Raw genomic sequence first — 27,533 nt, forward strand, 5'->3', positions numbered from 1 at the left:
ATGATTATTAATAAACTAAATTCAGATCACTGTGGACAACAGGCTTTATTTAATTTTCATATTAATAAAATAAGCAATTGTGAAAAAATAATGTTTGTTCCTTTGACCAGAAGTCGTATTGAGAAGTTTAGAAGTAATATTATGGCCAATCTCCTTCACCTAACTCTTAGTGATAATCCCAACGTTTTGTATAATAACCTATTTAAATTAATTAGAAACAAGTTTAATGCAATATTCACTTCTAAAACAGTTAATACAAAAAACTTTTTGAAATTCAATGATTGGGCTACTATTGGAATTCATAAAAGTAGGCAACGAATGTACGAGCTTTATAATGAAAGGACGTACAATCATAGTGCCACTTTTGCCAACTATGTAAGTAACTATTCAAAATTATTTAGAAAAGTGTGCTTTCTGGCTAAGTCTTTAACTATAAAAAATAGAATTAAGAATGCACATAACAAAATAAAAATGACCTGGAAAGTTATAAATTGTGAAACTGGTAGAAGTGGTAATCGGAGCTCCGAATTAAACTTAAATTATAATAATAAAGTCATAAATAGTGAACGGGAAGTTGCTTCAGTTTTTGAACAATTTTTTGCTGACATACCAGTTTCTACAACTAGGTTACTTATTTCTTCTCCAGCTGTTGCCGAATCATTGATGAAAGAAAATGTACGAGAATGCAAATCAAAATTTAATTTTACCCCTGTAAACACCAATATCATAATTTGTGCATTTAAATCATTAGACATTAAGAAAACTGCTGATCTATGGGGTATTTCTGTAAAGGTGATAAACTCAATTATTGATGTGATTGCACCTTATCTTGCAATAATATTCAATGATTGTGTTCAGCGTGGTATATTTCCTGACCTGATGAAACATAGTAAAGTCATTCCAATATTTAAATCTGGTAGCACTTCAGATCCTAATAACTATAGGCCTATCTCAATATTACCTACCCTCAGCAAAATATTTGAAAAAATTATTTTAAATCAATTATTAGCATATTTCAATAGACACAATCTGCTTCACAGAAAACAATTTGGATTCATGAGGGGTCGCTCGACTACCGACGCAGGTATCGAACTTATAAAAAATATCTATGAGGCCTGGGAGGGGTCGCAGGATGCCTTGGGGATTTTCTGCGACTTATCCAAAGCCTTTGATTGTGTTCAGCATGAAACTCTGGTCAGGAAACTATATCACTACGGAATTAGAGAATGTGCACTCGACCTTCTGACTTCCTATCTTAACAATAGAATTCAGAGGGTTGACGTTAAAGGGACAAGGTCTCCTGGGGTCTCAGTTGGTATGGGGGTCCCACAAGGATCAATTCTTGGACCTTTTCTATTCCTCATATACATAAATGACTTGCCCTTTCTTGTTGGGAACAAACATGATATAGTATTGTTTGCTGATGATACCTCTTTGGTTTTTAAAATTAATAGGAAACAGGTTCAGTATGACGATGTAAACAATGCTATGTCCGATATAGTACATTGGTTTAGCGTAAATAATCTTAGACTGAATAATAAAAAAACTAAAATTGTAAAATTTAGCACACCAAATGTGCAAAATGTAAAACCCGATGTACTTATCAATGGGGAATCGATGGATCCAGCTGAAACAACTGAATTTCTTGGCCTTACTCTTGATGCCAAGTTACAGTGGCTCCCCCACATAAACGGATTGGCGGGTAGACTGAGTTCTGCGGCATTTGCGGTCAAAAAAATTAGATTACTTACTGATGTTGATACGGCTCGACTAGTATATTTTAGTTACTTTCATAGTATAATGTCCTACGGTATTATGCTTTGGGGTAACGCAGCCGCTATCCAAACTATATTTGTGCTGCAGAAGAGGGCTATTCGCGCAATCTATAACCTAGGAGCCAAGGAATCATTAAGGCATAGATTTAAAGAAATTAAGATATTGACTGTTGCTTCTCAATACATATTTTGTAATGTTTTGTATGTACGGAAAAATATTAATGTTTTTATGAGAAAATGTGATTCTCATAACATTGGTACAAGGAACAAACACAATCTTGTTACTCCTGTTACTCGACTGCATAGAGTCAGTAACTCTTTTGTGGGGCAATGTATACGCTTCTACAACAGGATCCCAGAAAGCGTTCAAAATGCTTCTGTTGCCAAATTTAAAAAAATTGTTAAGGAACGCTTGTGTGCAAAAGGTTACTATACAATTAGCGAGTTTATGTTTGATAGCACACCTTGGGAATGAAACGATCGCCTCCTGGCTATTTCTAATCATATACCACTATGTACCTTATAAATTTGACAAAAAAAAAAAAATAACAGAAAAAAAAAGACCCGCTGAGTTTCTTTCGCCGGTTCTTCTCAGGTCAGGGTGTTCCTTTTTCCGAACCGGTGGTAGTATTTATTTGACAATCAATAAGTAAGTGTAATGCTTTTATATTGAATAAAGGAATTTGAGTTTGAGTTTGAGTTTATTATTAATGTACAAATATTAATTTCACATAGATCAATCTGAAATTTACAAATCACGAACTTCACCTACGTCTGTCCTTACTTGACTTCTATACATATAATAAAATTGTCTGTTTGTTATATTAAAATAGCCCTGTTTTATTCAATGCATATGTATTTATACACGGTTCAAAAATAACATTTTTTACAATTTTTGTTGGTCTGTCTGTTTGTTCCGGCTAATCTCTGGAACGGCTGGACCGATTTTTACGGGACTATCACTGGCAGATAACTGATATAACGGAGCAGCATGTCCGAGCGCGTTTTTAAAAAACATGACGTCAGCACAGCTGACGTCACGAGTGGCAGAGTTTCGATCTTTAACCATCTTCGGTGGTATGAAATAAAACTCAGGAATTAATCCTCTCTGATTTATTCCAATATGAGACGGTCCGATCGCTCCGACGGCTCGACCAAGTCTGTCGATACCGGAGGGTGCTTGATCTTTTATAACAAAAATAGGTGGGTAGACTTATTCACTCAAGATAACAGTTGTTTACAAACATTACATTTTTCAGAGTAATTTAACATTTCAAAATTCACTAAAAATTATTCATTTAACAATGAAACAGTTTTAAATTATTAAAATAATCATTTCTGGACACGTGTTTTTCTTAAATTCGTGGTTCCGCGCCGACAGATATAATAGGGAGTAACTTAGGCTACAATAATATATATCTATATATTATATATATATATATATATATATATAATATGGCACATCTGGGCCACCTGATATTAAGTGGATATTAAGTAAAATTCTATTATTAACAACATATATTACAGTTATTTTTTTTGCTCCTTACATAATATGATAAAAAATAATGTGGTTCATAACATTGAGTTCGTTTTCTTCACAAAGAGAGATTTTTTAGAATTATAATGATAAATGACGGATGTGGTTGTCAGTGATGTGCTGAGGTAAATTTAGGATAACATATTGCATTAATTGTTTTAATAAAATCGATTCACAAATGAAATTCACAACAAAATTAAGGGAACAAAGTAAAAGAATGTAGATTTATGATATTTAGAAATTAATAACATATTCCAATGTAAGGTGAGCTTTCTTTGATGTAGTCGGACATAATAAATAGGATTCAGCTTAGGCTGCGTCTTTGTTTGTTCGTGGTTTGATTGCCTTAACGATATATATGATAAAGTCGTCACTGATCGAAATCGAATCGAATTAGTATTTATCAACGTCATTGATCACAAATATGATTTTTAGAATTTACGCCCATTTATCTGTTCGTTTGTTACCGTTTTCCTCAAAAATAACTTAATTGATTTGAATGTGATTTTCACTGAAGTACTGTTGTGCTTTAGTTTTATAGTAACATTTAGCGTGTGGTGTACCTAATAAAGTCGGGATGTTATGGTGTCAGGGCTGATGAAGTTAAAACCTTCTTAAGTTCCGAGTTCCACTTCTTTGCATTTAGAAATAAATTGCTATAAATATGAACAGGTACGACGGCGCAGACGATCTTTATATCTCGATTTCCTTTCATTCCCAAAGCAAAAGCAAAGCAGACAAGTAAGTTATCTATCAAAAAAAATAAATCATAATCTGTCCATCCATTTGACTTAAAGTCAAGCAAATGGAATCGTAGGCGATAATTCGTAATCATTACTATTTAAGTTAATAATTCGGCCGAATCATCTTTAGTAATTATTCATTTGTCAACGATTACAAAATGAACGTACTCATATTAAACAATAATTGTTTAGTATTTACACGTAACATTAAACTTTGTTTACTTTCTGTATGCAACAATAAAAATGAACGACGAATTTGCTACTATTGAACATTTAAGACTTGCACCCGAAACGCACTGACGATATGAATTTCATGTAAGTTAAATTAAATTTATTCATAAATGTCTTTGTATTTGAAATTGATTGAACATTGTTTTCAAAAGAATAATTTAATTGATTGTAAAGATATTAAAACTTTAAACTAAAGATTCATAGTTTTGTAATATAATTTAAATTTTAACAATTCTGTAAATCTTTTAATTTTCAATCGTTTTTTTTTTTTGTGAAAAATATTAACGTAGATTTTTTTTAACAATTTCAGATATTTTATATGTCTTCTCTCAAAACCAACATATGGCTTTTGGGACTTTGGTACAACTACACCTTCATCACATCGCACAGACACATTACAAAGAAATAGTTTTTTTAGATGGCAAAGAACCGAATTCGAAAGCATGTCCTTCTGGTATCCATACTTCGACTGGGAAGATATTAGGAATCGTCGACGCCTCGATGTAATTGCTGGAATATCTATCGGTTTGTCTTACTTTTGTCATCATCATCTCTATAAATTTTAACTATTTTTAATGCCCTATATGAACCATTATATGATTCGTTTACAGATTTTTTACCACTCGGTACCGCAACTATTATGAATAAAAGAATTCTCATAACTTCTGCGAATTTCTTGGATCCTCACATGCATAGGCAGAGGGATTTACGTATCTGGGCTTTAGGCAGGACCGGCTGGTACAATACACCGTACAGATATCGTGTGTGGCGAGTGTGGCGCATCTTCCCCAGAAGCAGCAATCCGGAACATCAGCATGGGCCTAGAGGGACTCAGGTTCCGAGACACGACGTTACTGTTATTATCAGCTTAGATCAAATGTACGTATATTACATAAGACCCACTAGATTTCAGTACGCTTACAAGGCTACTCTGACGGGCGCTCATGATACCTTATATGATGACCTTTTAATGGCTGGATCTGGATACGAATACTTACAACATGTTTATGAAAACTATAAAATATTCTACGCCACATTCAAGAAAAAAGATATCGTCGACTGTTCGAAATATGTTCCAAAATGGTGGGGAAAATTCATATGTATAAGAAATGTCAAGGGATATTCGGGTGTGCAGAATGGGGGTGCGCTGTTGTCAAAACATTACCTAGTTGGCCTCGGTTGCTTCGAAATTCGTTACAACGAAGACAGAATAATAGTGTTTACGGACTTACGATATTATGTCCATTGGATTTACAAATATGCAGATATGTCACCAGGTCAGTACTACGAGTACGCATACCCAGAATGGGGAATCAAATTAGGGTGGATTCATGATGGAGGGTCCAACTATCCGTATATCCCGCATTGGCAAGTACAATACGACCTATTTCCTTTGGGCTGATTACAATATTATCATACTAGCATGTTATAGACGAACGATAACATAAATATTATTATTAAGCAGTTGTCAAAGCCAGAGGGAGATTAATTTAAGTATTTATAAAATTTGACTTAAAGTACATTTTTGATTACTATTTTTACTGTACTCTCAATTTATCGTACAAAAAATTGCAATGCATTTATTTTAATTTGGTATTGCATTTGTATGTAATCACTTAACTTTATGATTGTCATTTAAGCAGGTTTCTTTTTTTAGCAATATGTAAAAAATCGCACTCGCGTTATGTAATTATTGTTTTTACTACTAAATGCACGGCAACATTTATTCGTATTAATGTTTACTTTTAGGGTAGGTTATTGTTTAATAAATAAGATTATAATTAAGTTTTGGGTTTCTTTAATTACAGCCTGGATAAATAGCAGTACTATATAGCCAAAGAAACAATTGAAAAATTTTGTCCTTTTATGATCTTTGGCTTACGAATACGTGCACCACTCTAGCACTCATTTGTGCATTATTATTGTATCCCAAGTGCATTGTAAAATGTCGATTTCAAAAATGAAATCGTTTATATTAAAAGATAATTTATTGTCGATAGAATTGACATAGAATATATTTAAAAAAAGTTTTTATTTATTTCTACTTTATGGCAGCAATACTTAAATTAAATTACATAATATGTAGATTAAACAAAAGTTGCATGCAATGGGGTACTTTATCGCTAAAATACGATCCCTTCCAGATAACTTCTAAGCAGACTGCTTGTAAAACAAATTTGGGAAGGGGTACAATTACTGTGATAAATTATATACTACATATAAAAATAACTTTACATTTTGATATTTTGAAATAAAATCACTCATTAGCTTAAGCAGCCAAAGCCGACTGCAAAATATTGGACTCATTATTACATAATTTCAGTTATACATTTTGTATAATCCCGTCATTATATTGTTATTTTTTTAAGATTAGTTAGGTGGGCTGACTAGTGGGCTAACTGATGTTAGGTAGTCAGCACCTTAGCAGATTAGCCCTATAAGAAATATTCAAAATTTCTTAAATTGTCGATGTACCACCAACGTTGTTTATCATACGATCAAACAGCAACACTAAGTACTGTTAGGTAATAGAATGTGATATCGCAACTATTCAACCCAAGTAATTATTATGAAATCTGCTTTCACCACTTCGGACTTAAAATATTTTTTTTATTTCTCTTGTTATTACTTGGTGGTAGGGCTTTGTGCAAGCCCGTCTGGGTAGGTACCACCCACTCATCAGTTATTCTACCGCCAAATAACAGTACTCAGTATTTTTGTGTTCCGGTCTGAACGGTGAGTGAGCCAGTGTAACTACAGGCACAATGGACATAACATCTTAGTTCCCAAGGTTGGTGGCACATCGACGATGTAAGGAATAGTTAATATCTCTTCCAGCGTCATTGTCTATGGGCGATGGTGACCACTTACTTGGATCTTCTCGGTTAGTTGGCCCGTCTTGTTCAGTCCCTGAAATCTCTTCAACAACAGATGAATATTTGGATCGGTGGTTCTTTCAGTTTTTTCCGTAACAGCTCCGGACTCTAAGCTTGTTTTTTTTTCGTATACAAGAAACCTGAATTTATTAAAATATAAGTAATTAGATATGTAACTAAAGCATTAAAAGGAGTAGTTATCTATATATACGTATAATAAAATTGGAAGGCAGCCTAAATAATAAAATTGGAAGGAACCCAGAATTCGGAGGGCAGCCTGGGCATCCCTGTTCAGGTGGTGTATGCCCAGCACATGGATGACCAGAGAGCGATTCTCCACCGCAGTCGCTGATAGTACCTTCCTGGGGTAATGATTCTAAATTCAGCACAACCATATTTTGGGGGGAGAGGGATCGGGCCTCCGGAACTCTCATTTAGCGGACGAAACGCGATAGCATAGTTACCGCTTTACGTCGATTTTAAGTGAGAGAGAGGTACAAAAACCGACGTGCCGGCTGATTTACTTTTTTATTGATTTTTATTGATTAACGGATTGGCCAGTAGACTGAGTTCTGCGGCATTCGCGGTCAAAAAATTAGATTATGTACCGTTGTTGATACGGCTCGCTTAGTATATTTCAGTTACTTTCACAGTATAATGTCATACGGTATTATGCTGTGGGGCAACGCAGCCGCTATCCACACTGTATTTGTGCTACGGAAGAGGGCTACTCTCGCAATCTATAACCTAGGAGCTAGAGAATCGTTAAGGAATAAATTTAAAGAAATCAAGATATTGACTGTTGCTTCTCAATATATATTCTGCAATGTTATGTATGTACGAAAAAATATTAATGATTTCATGAGAAAATGTGATACTCATAGCATTGGTACAAGGAACAAACACAAACTTGTTACTCCTGTTACTCAACTACATAGAGTCACTCCTTTGTGGGGCAATGTATACGGTTTTACAACAGGATCCCAGAAAGCGTTCAAAATGCCTCTGTTGCCAAATTTAAAAAAAAATATTAAGGAACGCTTGTGTGCAAAAGGTTACTATACAAATAATGAGTTTATGATCGATAGCACACCTTGGGAATGAAACAATCGCCTCCTGGCTAGTTCATCTCATATTAAATTGTTTAAATAATATATGAGACAAATAAAAAAAATAAAAAAAACCCGCTGAGTTTCTTTCGCCGGTTCTTCTCAGGTCAGGGTATTTTCTTTTCCGAACCGGTGGTAGTGTTTCAATTGACCATCAATAAGAAAGTGTAATGCTTCTACATTGAATAAAGTTATTTGAGTTTGAGTTTGAGTTTGATTCCACTGCAACCGAGAGGTATGCATTGTGGCACTACCACTATAGTTTATTATTGGTTATCATTTAGAATAAAGCTGTTTACTATTTACACATACTACTAGTAATTGTTCTCTCTTTGAAAACAATATCCACTAAAGCATCTACTTTTTTACCATTGACATTTGCCAGATGTATCTTAAACTCAGTGTTGATATGTTTTATTCAGCTTAGAATGAATTTCATGTAAGTTGAACGTCATTAAATATATTTTATTGTTTCACTAATTTGGTTCTCGAGATAGTGATGGTTGATGAGATATTAAAAGTGACTTAACAATCATAACACGGGGCTTTTATATGTCAACATTAACAACCTTAATTTAACTCTTAATTTAATTTAATTTTTTGTTGGAGGATAATTAAATATGCATGTTTCGAAATAGATTCCACTGTCAACTTCATAAAGATTAAATGATAAGAGTAAGGAAACAGTTTTTAGTACGGCGGTAACCTTTATTCTATTAAAATTTCTTATTTGAAAACTATTTTGGCATATGTACCGTGTAAAATTACATATGCATTAGCTAAAAAAGGGCTCTTTTCATATTACAAACTGACACTCCAAGTATACATAACTCCTTTTAATGTTTTAATTACATATAGAATTACTTATATTTTATATTTTAATAAATTCAGGTTTTAACTCCGTAGATAGAGTATCCTTGTTTAACGAAGTCTTCTATCGGTAGCTCATCAAGAAAGAATGCATTCTGGAAACTTATTCCAATATGCTATCGTACTCAATTTGGGATGAAAATAAAAAAAATAAAAAGTCGACAAATGTTTTAAAAACTTCATATTTTATTTTCTATAATAAATAGTCTATAATATATTTACTAAATATATATTGATCTTTTTTAGATTTATTATATATTTATTATCAAAACCAACGTACAGTTTTTGGGACTTTGGCACAACTACAGCCGCACCACATCGCACCGACACACTGCAAAGACAAAGTTTTTTTAGATGGCAAAGGACTGAATTCGAAGGATTGGCCTTCTGGTATCCATCTTACGACTGGGAAGATATCAGGAATCGTCGACGCCTCGATGTGATTGCTGGAATATCTATCGGTTTGTCTTACTTTTGTCATCATCATCTCTATAAATTTTAACTATTTTTAATGCCCTATATGAACCATTATATGATTCGTTTACAGATTTTTTACCACTCGGTACCGCAACTATTATGAATAGAAGAATTCTCATAACTTCTGCGAATTTCTTGGATCCTCACATGCATAGACAGAGGGATTTACGTATCTGGGCTTTAGGCAGGACCGGCTGGTTCAATACACCGTACAGATATCGTGTGTGGCGAGTGTGGCGCATCTTCCCCAGAAGCAGCAATCCCGAACATCAGCATGGGCCTAGAGGGACTCATGTTCCGAAACATGACGTTACTGTTATTATCAGCTTAGATCAAATGTACGTAAGTGCCTCAAGACCCTCTAGATTTCAGTACGCTTACAAGGCTATTCTGACGGGAGCTCATGATGTCCTGCAGGATGACCTCTTAATGGCTGGATCTGGATACGAATACTTACAACATATTTATGAAAACTATAAAATATTCTACGCCACATTCAGTAAAACAGACATCGTCGATTGTTCGAAATATGTTCCAAAATGGTGGGGAAAATTCATTTGTATAAAAAATCGCAAAGGATATGCGGGTGTGCAGAATGGGGGTGCGCTTTTGTCAGAACGAAAACTAGTCGGCATCGGATGCTTCGAAATACGTTATAATGAAGACAGAATAATAGTTTTTACGGACTTAAGATATTATGTCAACTGGATTAATAAGTATGCAGATATGTCACCAGGTCAGTACTACGAGTACGCATATCCACAATGGGGAATAAAATTAGGATGGTTTAGTGATGGAGGAAATAACTATCCGTATATTCCACATTGGCAAATACGATACGACCTTTTTCCTTTGGGTTGATAGTACTTTAATTTAAATTTTATGAGGAGTCATTATAATATAAACTATAAAATATAACAAGTCACAAAATTATATTTGTGTTTTTCCTTGTCGGTTAGCTTTATAATTATATATTTTATTGTCTTAACTCGATAATGAAATGTAGCTCGATTAAAAAAGTTATTCATTTCATTTTCGTCACAAAATCGACGGAAATGTTTATAGTACAATATTAATTATTAAATGATAATAATTGTCTGTCAATTAAAATATAAACCAGATTAAAATAAATTTATAAATATTTTTCGAATAAATAAAGGCCTACTTGGTAGACCATGTGCAAGCACGAGCTTTGTCCAGCATAGTCCTACTCAGACGATCTGAGTAGGACAATGTGAGAGAATGGTACTTACCCAGCTGAGCTTCTGATAATGTACATAAAAACAGAAAATAGGTACATAAACATTGTGTATATACGAGATCTTTATCAAAAAATTTTTGTTTGCAAAAAAGAGTAATCATTATTCGTCTGGGGTGTATCATAAAACCATTTAATAAACCATCAATGATTAATATGATTTTCTGATACTCTATGAGTAAACTGATCTTCAATTCACACTACTATATACTAATGACATAGTATAGAGTTTTTTGTGTGCACTTGGCATTTATAGGTATACAAATTATATATATTATAATAAATATATTATGTATGTATCTTAAAATTTTTACAACCGTTTTGATAAAAGAAGAGTTAATAGAAATATATCATTTTATGTTAACATTCTATGATTTGTTATATACAACTACCCTACAAACCTACAAATAATTATAAAAAGTTCATCATTAATTTCTAACATTTTAGACTCAGTTATATACCATTATAATGAAGATGAAGAAATACCTAGAATTTAACCTTGCAGTACTTTTATCGTCAAATATTAAGTATTGTGAAGTTACTGTTCAAAATTACCACCATTCCACGCGGTCAAGACTTGTACAGTAATAAGTTTCAGTTCACATTTGTATATATTTAAGCATTTAACACGTTCACTGCGGTACAAGGTCTAATAAGCCTCGTATGCGTCTTCCTTGCGGTGCGGCTAAGAAAAACATAAACTTCTCTGCCGTGCGGAGGCCGTAACTTCTATTTGATATATTGTAGGAAAGAGATAAAGATATATATATGATTACTATTAAAAACAGAATGCAGTCTTGTATTTACTTTAATACGGGGTCTTTTCGACCTCGTACCGCACCGAATTCAATCAATTACAAAGGTTTTAGTTTCTTGAACGTTACGAGGTCTAATAAACCTCGTATCGGTATTGTGATAGGTTTCTTACGAGGTCTTAAACGCCTCGTACCGCAGGAATGGCGAGTTTTTAAAAAATGATGCCGCAGCGAACGTTTTAATGTTAATAAATTTTTACTTGCGCTAATCAATGTATTTAATAACTTCATTCACTAAACTTACACTTGAATTTAAAAATAATGTAATAAAAAAGAGATTTACTTTTTCGAAAGAGAGAATAAAACGCGCATATAGTACTTATATATTTTACAGGTAAGATTTCCATGTAAATGTGCTGGTAATAATAGATCGGTTAATGACTTCATTTTTATGTTTCAGCGTGTCCTACTTTAATGACTCTTGAGTAAACAGAAGCATCAAATCTTTCTTAGTAATTTCAAATTAAGGCCAGGTAAAACCCGGAACGATGAATTTGAAAGTATGAAAACATTGAGAATACGACATTCTTACTGATTACAACAACAACAACAACAACAACAGCCTATAAATTCCCACTACTGGGCTAAAGGCCTCCTCTCCCTTTGAGGAGAAGGTTTGGAACATATTCCACCACGCTGTTCCAATGCGGGTTTGTGGAATACACAGAAGCGGCAGAATTTCTATGAAATTTGTCACATGCAGATTTCCTCACGATGTTTTCCTTCACCGCTGAGCACGAGATGAATTATAAAGACAAATTAAGCACATGAATCAGCGGTGCTTGTCTGGGTTTGAACCCGCAATGATCGGTTAAGATGCGCGCGTTCTTACCACTGGGCCATCTCAACTCACTGATAAAGCATATTTCGTTTTCGATATAAATTATAATTCAATTCATTTGAGATTATTTCAATTAATAGCTAGGTTGTTTGGTCTTTGGATGGTTATTTTATTACAACATCATTATAATATTTACACATTTAGACATTGTATAAATTAAATGTCCAAGGAACGTATGGTACATTTTTGTTAACTTGGATTTTACTGACTGAACTGGTTGGCAGGCAGGAATTGCTTGTGCCCAAATTCCTTAGTCATCAGTATCTGAATCAGTATTTGAAACTGAGGGTATCGAATTACATTTTGCACATATTCGCTTTGCCTCAATTAATCATATATTATCTATAAACTATCATAATAATAGGTGAGAAATTATTTTATGTAGATTTGATCCTGTCTTGACCTAAGGTAGTAATCCTTCAAGATCTTATATTCCATTACGCATCAGTTCGTCAAGTTTCTTTATTAAAAGGGTACTTCAAGCTACAATCAAATTAAATACTAACTGATTTAAAAAAATAAACAAAAACATACGATATCCAATAATTGTATATTGTAAATGTATATGTTGGTTAAACATGTATATAATATAAGTTTCTAGAAATTTTAACGGAAAAGTTTATGAAATAAGCAAGTACTAGAATTGGAACAGTAGAAGTATAAATATTTATGATTGTATATATTTAATCGTTAACTTTATAGAAATATTAATAGTAATTAATATTTTTTACAGTTATCATCGTACATATATAATAATTAGAAAACTTATGTGTTTAATAGTATTTTAATATAAGAAGCCTAATTAAAGTAATAAAAAATCAGCAGACGTACAATTATTAAAAAAACTATTCTGTAAGTAAGCAATAAGGGAATGTGAACATGTGACAAAATGAAATTTAATAGATATACAAAGACAAAGGAGCTTCAAAGTAAGGCGCTTTTGGAAATGTCACAAATGAAACAAAACAGGAATTCTTACAAAATCCAACCAGCAATGACGGCCAAACATTTCAATGTAACGAAGCGTGTAGCCTTATCCACTAAGATTCTAACTCGAATAACCACTGTAAACGAGTGCTTATCTTGAAACGTTCCGACAACTATTGGTAACGATTTTCAATTTCAATCCAGTTGGTTACCTCAACTTAAAAATCAATGGCCATCGTCTTTGATTTACATTTTTATAATTTACTTTTTAGTAATCAAATTGTGAATAAACGCATGATAGTTCATATCATTAAATGATCACGAGTTATTAAAATTAACACAACACAAATCACTTGTATCATTCGAATAATATATAATCTTTTAGCTATTTAATACGAAACTAATTTAGTATTTATCGATAATGTCATGAATTTAATATATTACACGTGTTTTATTTATGAATATCGATAATTCAATATTTTAATAAGTCATAATTAATTATATTTGAATTTAAATAATTTATAACGAATATATTATGTCCCCATGCTGGGTTACCGTTAAGCCTGTCTTGAACAGACTTCACATGCAATTTGTTCTAAGCATTAATTAGGTTGTCAAATACAGTTGCAATCAATATTACATTAATGTGCAAAGCAATTCAAGCAAGATTATTAAAATGATATAGTTATGTACACTTAGTTCTCATTGTATGCTTCCATTCTATCTACTAACTGTATCGGCTTATATGAATGAATACATTTATTCACAATCTAATTTTTTTTTTTTCTATAAAAGTCTAAGTATTGTTTCTTTTAATTGTATCTATGTTACTGATTCTCAAATTGGCGTTGTAATTACGAAAAAAAAAAATAAAATAAACAAACACAGATTTATCTACTAGTTTACGCAAATACGTCAACATTATATTTAATTCCTATGTATCATATCTATTCGACATTGGTTGTATAAAGACATTAAAAAGCCAACAAAATCTTTGTATGCCAACAACAATCATTTGACAAGACATTGGAAGTCTGTAGAACTAGTTTAAGACCAAAGTGGAAACTTTACGTTAAAATAAATTGTTAAATATTAGCGAATATGTTTTTAGTAATATTAACCACTCCTTATTAAATTCATAATTGTGTGACATACTTAAACGGACCTCAACCAAACTCTACCGCAATTGTTTACAATCCTATTGAAATTATACATATATATATGTATATAAAGGTTTATATGTCGTGTTCATAAACGTGATATTTAATACGTAGCCCATTTAATGTTAAAAATTATATTTAATGAGTACTCAATTTTTAAATAATGACTATTATTTCACTATAATTTTGGAACCTGTTAAAGATTGCCATTTAAGAAAGCACTTGTTGTTGTATGTTTTATACAGTAAATTAAATCTTAAAAATAAATTATATTATAAAATAATATAATTCAAAACTAATCAAAATATATTTATGGTTATTATATCAAATTACAAGTCTCAAAGAGGTCATGTACCCCTACACTAGGAGAACCCGTATCTTAGGCACTAGCCGTGCCTTCCCAATCCGTGTTTAATTTTAAATGCGTTTAACTTTAAATTTAACGCTTAAATTTACCAAATAATAGTGTCCAAAGGAACAAGAGAACAAAAAAAAACACAAAACAAAACATGTCTAATTAATGTGGTAAAGCAATTTTATTTATTACGTGTACTATAATATAATATATGCATGCATTTATGTGTGTGTGTTTGTCAAACTTAGTTCTCTGTTTCTTTAAAGCTTCGATCATATAGCCAATTCCCCAGATACATTTTAAGCTTATGTCGATTTAACCGAGTAATGTCTCTTTTTTTGAAATGTGTACTTAAATTATTAATATTTATTATTTTTCAGTAAGACAAATCTACAGTTTAATTTAATATTGGGTGTTGGATGGATTTTATTGAAACTTATATAATTATATTCTAATATTCACTTACGCTGACTTTTTTTCATATTACTTAAAGGAAACTAAATCTGTACGTCATTATCTTAATAACCAAATTCCCGGTGTTAGTCATTTGTTTATTATAAATAAAGTATCTACTTAAATATGTAGAAAGAAAACTATGGACTACTTATCTATTTTGTGCTACGTCGTAGCACCCCTAAAATGTTTTAGCGTAGCAATTTAATGTTTGGCTTGGCAGAAGGGAATTGTAAGCTATATTTTATATTATATCAAATTTAAATTAAAATAATGTACTATAAAATAATATATTTATTTATATATATATATTATTCTTTGTATAATCACCTTATTTATTCATGAAAATTTTGTTGTTATTGCTTGAAATAAGTATAAAAATAATTTATTTTAATTACATTAAAGTCGTATGAATTAGTAAATATTTGTTTAAATAAAGCAAATCCTCTAGTAAAAACGGCTGATTTTTAAATGATTAAAATTTATTTAAAGAATAAGAATATTAATTATATTTATAAAATAAATGTTACTTCGTAATTAAAAAATGATGGTTTTCGGTGCAAACATTTTTCATTTATAATTATTAACTTACATGAGTGACATAGTCGCTTTAGTGATAAAGCTTTTAAAATAAAGAAAAAAAAATTGTTAACTTACATACCTTGGTACTATACATACTTACACACATTATTAGTAATTTACAAACATTCATATAAGTAAGACAAGAAACCGCAAACTAAGAAATTATTTCCATCAGTACTGAATTTATGAAGAACTTATTTGGGCAAATACCAGCATCGATATGGATAATGTTTAAACGTACTTGACGTTGAAAATCAAAAGACGTAGGAAGAATGATAATAGAAATTTCAACGGAACCCGTTTCGTCCCTGCTCCCAATCAGGCTGGTTTGAAAATGAAACTAATGTAAATAATTAAACACCCAAGTTCATTATACCGATATGTGTAAACATTTACTTGGCAGTTAATAATACTAAATGATCTGGGTCTTAAAGTAAACACTGACAAATAAACATGTATACTAATCTCACATGCAACCAATACGGAATAGAGAATGTCGAAATAAAAAATAAATAAAAGTTAAGGCAAAGATAAGGAATAAAAATCAAATTTAAAAGGCTCGGTCAAGGCAATGTAATATAAAAAGTGAAAATGAAACAAAAATATTATGTAACCAGACCAGTGAAAAAATGAGATGAAGACATAGGACAAGAGGCAGGAGTCACGTGGAATAGAGTGCAGAGATTGGAAAAGGTTAGAGAAACCAAGCAAATGCTATAAATATTAAATTAAATATACTCTTACCCTCTAATGATTATATTTTATGTATTATTGTCATACATACTTGTCGAAATTTTGCGACTACTGTCGGTTAAGAGGTCATAATATTTAAACTTCTTGTATCATCGTCATTATTTTAATATCATATTTATTTACGCTTAACATAATTGAATGAATACCGTAGGGTATATTGTATAAACACTTTTCTTTAGATATTATATTAAATTTAACTGTAATGGCTCTAACTCATTTTCTGCTTGATACAAAGTAGTGACGATCGGTGATATAATTTATGAAGTTGATATTAGCTAATTTTCTACCACACGAACCATTTACATAATCTACTATTAGAAGGTACTGATTCTTCAAAACACACTTAAAAGTAATACTAAAACATTTGAGCAGGAAAAATATTGCTAACTTTATAACTGCTTATTTTACTTACAATATCATTTCTTCTTCACAAGCGATTATTATATCACTATATAGTTAAACAGTTCACTCAAAATTATAAAAATACTAAACGCTAAGTAAATTATATTTATATGCTAATATTAAGCGTGTAGATACATTATATACACACGGAGTAACTTCATAAGTGTTCACCTTACGCAGATCACATTTAAACTCACCATTGCACAACGAGCGGCTTGTAACATATTTTATTCTAATTTAGACTGAGTCTTATTACTATAGCTATAAAGGCTAATATTCCTGAACATGTAATCACGTCGGTTGTATAAGTACGGCATAATAACATTGGATTAAATGTAACAAGATGTAATGAAGTATGTATGCGCAAAGAATTCATTCAACGCTCACGGTTACACTATAATATAAATACTTTAAAGCATAGCTTTATCATTATTTAATATTTAATCTGTATTCATTCAAAATAAAGATATATGGAATAAATAATATAATATCTGTAATGTATTAAATTTAATGCTATTTTTTATTATTTTTGTATGTTTTTCTTCTTATATTTCGTTTTATTCTAGTGAATGATTTATTAACAATGTTATTTCACTTGGTAGTAGGGCTTGGTGTCCTTGTATCCATATTCTACCAAGCACTCAAGGGTAAAATATAATGTATTCTCCTTTTTGAAGAACGAGGTGATTAATCTGTCAGTCAACCATAATATTTTAAATAAATAAAAAATAAATACTACATTAAAAGAACCTTTTTAACTAGGCTTGACAATTTTATATAAAGTTGCAACGCATTAGGACTTGGCTCGCATCCCTGAAACTTCTGTATAGCGCAACTATTAAGAAAAAAATAGAGCAACACTCTCATCTTCCGATCTGACGAACTTATAGAAATTATTGCTCTATTTTTGAAATCGTTATTATTCTTGTTGAATTTAAAGGAAACCTAAGGAGATGTACATAAAAATGGAATATAATATAAAATACAAACACAATAAAACTAAATACACAATTTTTCCGTAAATAAAAATTCCAATTCGAATGATTTTTCGTTGAAAAATAAAAGATATGCTTGCGATGACAATCGGCCCCTCATATTGGTTCAGCGTGGCGTCATAAACTCCAACTGACTTTTATATGTATACTTATATCTGAAAAAAATATTTATTAATAAAAAAATAATAATAATATATCTATATATAAGAGAGGTATGATCTGTGATAGAAAATAAAATACATATACTTTTAATTTAAATAAAAATTTTTTAATAAAATATTATCCACGACGCCGTTACTAAACAATTTTATGCAAGACAAAGGGGATTGTTATTGAATTATGTGACGTTTATTAAAATAATGATAAAATAACGATAAAGGAAAACATTCTGCGCTCAACTTAACAACTACTTTAGTTAGATTAAGAATATAATATTTTCAAAGAAAATAGTTGCATTTAGTTTCATAAAGTCTAACAGGTTCCTAAGCACTAACTAGCTAGACAAGGGCCCTCATCTCCGCTCGATCTTGGCAAGCGTCCAACTACAGAAATTAAAATGTTTAGCGGATGTTATCGCAAAGCTGTAACAGCTATCGCAAGTGATAAAACAGAACTTGTTGAATTATATAAGTTTGCCATAATGAAGCCACCTTACTAATTATTATATTCTAAATATTTTTGTTTTTCTTTTATCTAACCATGGAATAATTTTCTTACGAAATAACTGATATTAAACGAAATGTAAACATTTTTTAGCATCGTGAGTATCCAAATTTAAGGTAAGATCACTGATTGATTTAATTTTAAAAACTAATAATCATTGTAGAAAAGAAGTCGTTTGGCCGTTGAATAAAAAAGAAAAATGACACTACTATATAAAAGTAATATCAAAATCTGCTATGATATTGTTATATTCGGAAATTTAAAAAAATCTCGTAAATTCACTTACATTTGAAGATCGGTATGATGATGACAAAGTTTCAAGAATTGTAAAAATTTGAGAGCAACATCGTGTTTTTGGAGGGCGGGGCAATTGTATACAATATAGCATAATAATAAATCTAGGAATAAGAGGGAATGCAATAACAAGAAGGAGAACTCATTTCACGAAGGTAAAGTCACGTAATAGCTCGAAATATAGAATTTAATTAAGAACAAAGATATCCCATTGGATGTAAATTCTAAGCGAATTGGATGTTATAAGCTAAATTGTTTAAGTAGAAACAGATTTGTTAAATTTTGAGATCCATACTGGTTTAACAATTCAACTATTTCAATAATAAAACAATTTAGTATGGTCCAGAGGTGGGAGTGATTGAATATTTACGGAGATTGCGGGTTCAAACCCGGGAAGGACCACTGAGATTCAACGTGGTTCTTGGTGTTTATAATTCATGTATATAATTTACTTGACAATAAAAGAACAACATCTTGAATTTTTTTTTTAATTATCTATAGAAGTTCCCTTTTCTACATTAAGATAAAATCATTAATGACATCTTAATTAAGTAAAATAAGAAATAAAATCAAAACATATACATATTGATTCGTAAATTACTAGATAAATAAAAATAGTTAATAAAAAATACAAGCATTAATTTAATAGTGATACTGCGTTCCAGACTGTTGAAGATGCTTTTTATCAAAACAATGGTCGCTTAAAAGACAGAAGTGTTTCTCCTAGAGCGTCCTCTATTTTCACAAAGGCGAGTCATTTGAAAAGAAATCCGTGCATGTTAAAATTTGAACCTTATTACAATGGAATAGTTCTCCCGTTCTTCAGCGTCAAGTTTTGTTGCAGTTCATAAAGAATGCATCCGGTTGTTTCAGACGCACAAGAGATGGCGCAACAAGTTGCTTCTTAAACAATGTTGTTACGATACTATAAGTATTTAATTCAAGAAAATAGTATAAATACTACGTGTTGATTTGTTCATTTATATTAGATATTTTTATTTTCTGTAAAATTTTAATATAAAGTTTTTTTACACTATTGATGAACGAAGTTTATTTGTCTATAAAACATAATTAATATAGTTATAGCTATAGTTTACGTCTATGTAAAAGGAAAAAATTACTCACTCATAAATAACGTAAAAAATTGTCTATGCAACATAAAAATAACATGTGATTTAATATCAGTTAAATCCTCCAAAAAATAACAATTGATTACGGTAGTCTGAAATGATTACAAATAATTAAAAAAAGCTATGTCTTTTAGGCTTTTTTTAAGAGCTCGTATTTTAAGTTCTATATTATTTAAACATTTATCTCAAAAAATATTGCTACTTGTAAGTGTTCGTACTGTTAGATAAACATAAATATGCTATGAGATACAAATTTAAGTATCTCAATTATTATTTTTCCAATGGCTTTTTATCTAAGCGTAATACCAGTTTTAAAGATAATAATCATGTAAATGTTAAATTAAGATCCATAAATGTCACTTAATTTCTTTAAGCTTATTGCTGATTAGACAAAAACTCACACTAACCCTTCATAAACTATTCTGATAATTTATAGACAATTTTAGAAATTGTGATACTAAAATAACTACCTAACTATCAATATTTTTTGTTTAAAACTATAAAACATTTGTATTAATGTTGAATTTTTTTCCACATAGGTATATATTCTTAAACGTTGGTAGTTCTTTTATTTCGAATACAAAAGATTTACATCTCAACCTTCAAAAGAACGCTGTACGCTAGCGTTCAAAGAGGCATGCACTATTAGAAACGAAAGAGTTAGTCTAGTGTTTCATACGATAAAACATCAACTTTTATTTAAAAAAATATTGATGAATTATTTGATATCTTGAAATTTTTCATTTAAAAATGTACTACTGAGATTAAAATGACATATAATACTACTACTTGCTTTGGTGGTGGATTAATGATAAGTTAGCACCTATAAGTGAAATTGTATGAATTAAGGAAGGAGCTCCTATTATACCGGAACGCAATTCGGTTGCGGTACGTAAAATTATTAGAACTGTGGATGAGAGAATTATCGAGTTACGCCCTTTTCCATTCCGTTTGGTAGCTGCCTGCTCTTTAGTAAATAAATAAAAAATAAGAATATATACGTTTTTGTAAAGAATTAACAGATTTTTCAGATTTTTATGAAGATAGAATAAAGACCAGTCATAGAACACTCGTACAGGTAGGTTACTGTTTAAATATTTATGCAACTAATAAGTGTAAAGTTGGAGATCATAATTCCCCATCTAAATGAATATTTTACATATAATTCCCGTACTACGAATATCCCACTAAATACAAATTTTAATATACATATAACAAAGTCGTAGTCCTAATCAATTCCTAATTGTACCGACAGACAGAAACAGGACAATATTATCGTCGTATCCGCGTCTAATAATTGTCACCCTGGCACTCGATTGGCAGTGATTATAGAGAACGCAGAAGCCGAAGTGTTTAGTTAGCAGTCATTTGGCAGATGTAATTTTGATAACGATTATCTAGCAACGAGATAATATAACATTTATACCGTCTGCAAATAATGAGATGTTTTGATAAATCGACGTTATCAAATATTCAGCAGCAATTTAGTAGTATTTTGTATAGAAACAAGTCTATGTAGCTTTAATTATTAAATAACAAAATTTAAGACGATTAATTGTTATATAACTGATGATTTTTATACTTAAACATAAGTATAAACATATATATGATTTAAATATACGCTGCATATATTCTGTCCAGAGATAACAAATATATAAATAAAGTTATTTTTCGTATATTTATTTCAAATCCTCGAGGTATATGCCATATTGAATTCATGATGAGATCACATACCATTCAGCGAATTGCAAATTGCTTTTCTATGAAACGTATGTATCAAAATTGGTTCGGTAGTTTAGTTTCGAGACGAACCTTACATTATTATTAGTTACATTTCCAGAATATCAAGTTTATGCATATACTAACCAATATTATGTTAGTCGATAGAATGTATATTAAAAATAAAAAAGGAATATCCTGTAGATGTCTCATGAAATCGCAAAAGCCTTCCCTCTACTCGAGGATAAAGTTACGAGCTTGCTGCAAAGGGTTGGTGGATAACAGATAAAAAAAAATGTTCTAGTGACTATTTTACAAATTTTTAAGCCAAAGAGACGAAAAATTAATTCGGATTATGCAATTATTAATGCGCTGTTAGTAGAGTTGAAAATGTTTTACCAATGATTTCAAAAGACATGGCTGAAGGCTGACTTTCGACATAAGTAGTATCTATATAAAGAAAGACAGGCACGAGTGGCATCGTAAAAGATACTTTATTACGTAATACCCAAATGCCAGTTTTGCTTGACAAAAATACTGTAAGCGAATGAAAACAAAATGATTATTGAAAAAATATAATTTTTAAGCTGCTTGAGTGTACTTGTTGGATACAAAATTGTAGTAAGACTATTAGGACATATTAGTCCTAACCCGCAGAAGAATACAGTAAGTATGACGAAACGTCATATTCGTCAAATCGTCACGTTTACACATGTAAATCATATTGTTTCCATGTATACAGACACACAGGTAAATTTAATTTTAAAAATTAATTATGCCGATAACAACTTAGTTCTTACGTAGATTAGAACCCGAAACGAGTAGGTAAAAAAGTGTCTTAACCACAGTTTTCATCATAGCTACAAATATACATAAAAAACTTAGTTAAATACAATATAAAATATTTTACTTGAACTGAAGATTAAGTCTTTGACCGCAGTGCGATATTTACGGGCTGTTACATTTATTACTATATAAATATTAGTATAAAAGTAACCGACTATAACCTACTGCGAGAATAAGACTTCAACGATGTTTGAGAAGCAGTTAAGGAAATCATTCCATCATGCAACACCAATGCAGATTGATGGATACAGATATAGCTGATTTTATCCACTCGTTGGTGGTCAAAATCTCTTAATATGTAAGATAATTCATAATATTACTTATGTGATTGATAAAAATCTAAAAAAAATATTCCATTTAAGTTCAGACGTGTGTGTTTAAGAGGTTTATATACGTCAATAACCTTGCTCGATTAGGCGTTACTGATAAATATGCCGCGTGGAATCCTTCCACGTCATATGCCCTGATTCAAGGTAATAAGTATCACAGGTTCATTCGATATAACGCCTCGTTCTTAACTGATTTGTTAGGTGACGGGTTGCATCGCGATTTACACGTATCGATAAAGTAAATAATAAGGATAAGTTTCCCTTAGTATATTACTTACTGTGCTACTATAAATACTACTAAAGTAAATAAAATAATCTTGTGATAGATAACTTAAGAATAAAGTTAATTATAAATTCAGAGGTACTATACATATGGATTTCTATTACTTCCATAGATTTTTTTGATTATTATTAGAGTAATACCAAAACATTTTACTTTAATAATATTACATGATTTATTTTTACAGGTTTTAAGTTGAATTAAACTAAGAAACTTCAAAATTAGAACACATCTCCTTTTAAGCCTTGCTTAAATATATGAAAATTAATTATTGAAATATAAATATCCCATAGATAAATAGTACACGCTACATAAACCCAAAAGTAATCATCATTTCGGTTAGTTTATTTTACAAATACAACACCGTTCTGGGATAGTATTTGCAGTCAGCAAAACTTTCTTATTCGCTGTTTGTTTCGAACTTGATTTAACGATTGAAGCTACCTGGTTCGCGTGCCAGGTCGTATGGTATAGTTTTGTGAATTACTAAGGGTTAAAGTTATTGAGTTCCTAACTTGAGTACTGTGGGTATGTTCATAAGGAAACATCGGGGACAGCTATGAATAAGCGTCAATGTCGAACAATTTTAGGTCACTCGTTTAATTTAACCGAGGTAGGTAAATAGGAAATGTCGGTATGAATAAGTAAATGAAAAGCCTATATTTTTTTTACAAAATTACTTTCATTTTTCCGTAAATGCTCGAAACTTGAATTGTAAATCAAAATAGTTTGAAATGTGTCTTCATTTCAAAAAGTCTCTCTTTGTTCAGCCAAGTGAGATATCGTTGAATTTATATAAATAAAAGTAGGCCATTCACAAATAAATACGATATTTTGATGAAATGGCCTGGCGGTAGGACATCTTTTTTTAAAATTTTTTCTCATTTATAAAACAAATTTACACAAGTAAAATCTAACACTGCTTTCTCGGATTTAAATTTTTATGCTAGCAAGGATTTGAATTTTCTATTTCCTTAACCACCATGCTTTTTATTAAGAATGAACATGAGGCCAAGAAATACAAACTTATAACATAAAATACTGCTGTCCACAGGAGCAAGTCGCTTTGCGATAACGGTTTTTATTGAAAAACTTTCGTGAAACGAACGTTTCAAGGGTCAATATTTGTATTGACAAAACGTAACCGGAGAAACACTAATATATTTTAAAAAAATACAGTCCAATCTTAAGAAAACGTTTTCGGAGTTTTCATGGTAACCTTTTTTACATTAAGTCAAGAAGAAATACTGTACATTATTTAATCAAGACATGAAATGTCATTTAAGTAGATCTAACTTGATACACACCAATTTTATGCACATCACAAGAATCATAGGCTTACAGAATGTAATAAAGTATATATATAATTAATAACCATGTCACAGTAATAATAATATTAAATTTTAAGGAATGGAGGTTTTATATCATTAAAAAAATATAAAAAAGACAAACATACAGAGTAACGTCTTTATTATTTTTGGCGCTTAAGGTAAGGTAAACCTAAAAAGATTTACATATTAATTAGAAACTATTTCTGTAAATCATGATATCCGTTATATTTTGTTGCAATGTTGACGAATATATTCCTATATTTATTCATATCCATCCAAAAAGATAATACAGCGAGATCGATTTAGTACTTATTTATATCTTATTGGTAAATCCATAATTTATTTCTTTCATATATACTACAAATTAAACCACGAAAGGCAGGTCCAGAAAGAACTCTAAGTCTAACGCCTGAAGTCTGTGTGCTTTAACTTTTGTAAGCGTTATTCTTCGCGCCTGTGATTTTTATTATAATAATATCTATATCTATCAATTCAATTTTAATTAACACTATTTCATTATATATAAAACCTTTTTTTTTACAATATTTAAAAAGAAAAGTAATGTGTAAAATCAAATGTTCTGTGATCTTCTTTTGTTTTTTTATTCACTTACTAATTTTTGCAACAAAAACAATGTATAATTATATTACTAGAATTATTAATATAAACTAGTTTTTAAAGCAATTTATTGATTTTTTGGAAGCACCTTTTTGTTTTGAAAGCATTTTAATTGAGTTCGGATTATTTAAGTTCGGACTCCAGTGTCTAAGTAATAGACAGTTATAGTGTGCGTGTACTAATTTATTCCAACTACTTAGTATTTACGTTAGGTACGTAAGTCTTTTATTCCAAAATATCTAATGCATAGTATATCCAAACTTTTATTTACGGATTACTTAAATTGGATCATGTTTCGGATGTTAGAGGTCTATAAAAGTGTCTTCCATTCCTCTTCGTCGGAACTTTCACATTTCAACTCTTATCTCCCTGATAACATTTTCCTTATATTCCTTCCAAGGATTTTTGAACCTATTTCCATTGAATGTTATATAATTATTATTAATTTTCGTATTTATCGTCAGTTTTTTTAAATATCTTGTAGTTTATAACTATTTTTTAATAACGTTTTATTGTAACTCTGTTTATAACAAAAGTTATAATATACATATTGTATTAACACTTTCAAACGAATTAAGCATTAAGACACTGTAAAAGATAAATTATCTAGTGTAAGATTTTTCCCTTGTTACATGTTTTTATAATTATTTTATCTTTAAAATACGTTTGCTTCTATATTTGCTTCTATATTTATATTATCTAAATTCCTATATTTTTTTACAAAAAATCATATTGATGTTCAAAATGTTAACGCCCTTTCATACACGTAACAAATTTTGTTGTAATCTTTAAAGTAATACGTTGAATAAGTTGATGTCATTGCACTGACAGATGCCGGAAAACTTGAAAACTCCATACCTCGAGAGTTTGGTTTGGTTTTATCGAACAAAATTTTTATTTCAAAAAATACTTGAACTATTTACAGTAAACCTCACTCATTGTAAAATATAATACTGTTAAATTATTTCTTATGTTTATAATGTTTATATTGTTCATCTACAAACCTAAATATTCTTATTCTTTATCTATTTAATTTCCGCTTTTCTGTGATATGATAATATGCACGTATTAAAAACAAAACATACTCTTTAACCACTCTTTATTGAAAACGACACTATTTATAAAAACCGCTTCAAAATCCGTTGCGTACTTTAAAAGATCTATGACTAAACAATATAGAAATTATGAATATATAATAAGCATACAAATATATCTCATCAATCATTGACTCATGTGTAAAAGTGTAGAATAGAAATAAATGCATCCAATATGTGTAATGATTTTGAAAGTGGAAAAATATTTACACGCGTATAGAGTTTAAATTTTTGCACCTGTGTTATTAATTAACTTCGCGCAGTCGTAAAATAACATCGAAACAAATGAACAAAACACACTATATTTTAAAAACAACTACTTTAGAGGATCGTGGCTATTACAAAATACTTTGGAAAAAATATAATTTAATTTTTATATGATTAAAAATATAACGGCATTCTTTATTTAGTTTCTTTATTTACTCGTTTTATGTATAAATTTAAAAAAAAGTAACAGCCTGTTAATTTCCCTCTGTTGGGATAAGGCCTCCTCTTATTCCACTACACTGTTCCAATGGTTGGTGGAATGCTCATGTGGCAGAATTTCGATGAAATTAGACACATGAATTATAAACACAAATTAAGCACATATCATATATAATGGTTCTTGCCTGGGCTTGAACCTGTAATCATTCGTTAAGATGCACGCGATCTAACCACTGGGCCATGTTACATATTAAACGCTCATATCAGGATTTGAACCTTATCGTAAGCATATAGACACAAACCACATTGGTTCCTAATCAATTTGTGTTTGACAGATTGTATCAAAAATATCACCAGATAAAAATCTGATTTCACTCCGCTAAAGTAAATAAAATTAAAAATATATAAAACGGTAGTTAGTATATATATACTGCCGTACCCTTGTACGAAATTATTATTTGGAACATACTTTCTGAATGCACGCGTAAACGTCAACATGGCCGCTCGTTGAACTGTCATGTCATTCAATTTCGTGGATTTCAAATTGAAATATTTCGATTATACGAATTTTGCAGATACATTTTACCGACTAAAAAAATAATTATTTTTTCGTCGATAATTGTGGATAGGATTCAGTCAGATCT

General features: G+C 30.6%; 1 protein-coding gene across 5 annotated transcripts in view; it reads right to left on the minus strand.

The window, feature by feature from the left end:
- Positions 1–27,533, minus strand: part of LOC124543380 (potassium voltage-gated channel protein Shaker) — a 358,981-nt gene that overhangs the window by 275,055 nt on the left and 56,393 nt on the right. The window contains exon 1 of one of the 5 annotated variants that reach the window (XM_047121590.1): positions 17,175–17,320. The exons of the other annotated variants lie outside the window; for them this stretch is intronic. Within the exon in view, the coding sequence (XP_046977546.1) occupies positions 17,175–17,182 (8 nt within the window). The 5' untranslated portion in view covers positions 17,183–17,320. Of the gene's footprint in view, positions 1–17,174; positions 17,321–27,533 lie in introns of those variants that run through there. 5 annotated transcript variants of the gene reach the window in all.

Source organism: Vanessa cardui, chromosome Z, assembly GCF_905220365.1.
Source record: "Vanessa cardui chromosome Z, ilVanCard2.1, whole genome shotgun sequence".
Taxonomy (NCBI): Eukaryota; Metazoa; Arthropoda; class Insecta; order Lepidoptera; family Nymphalidae; genus Vanessa; species Vanessa cardui.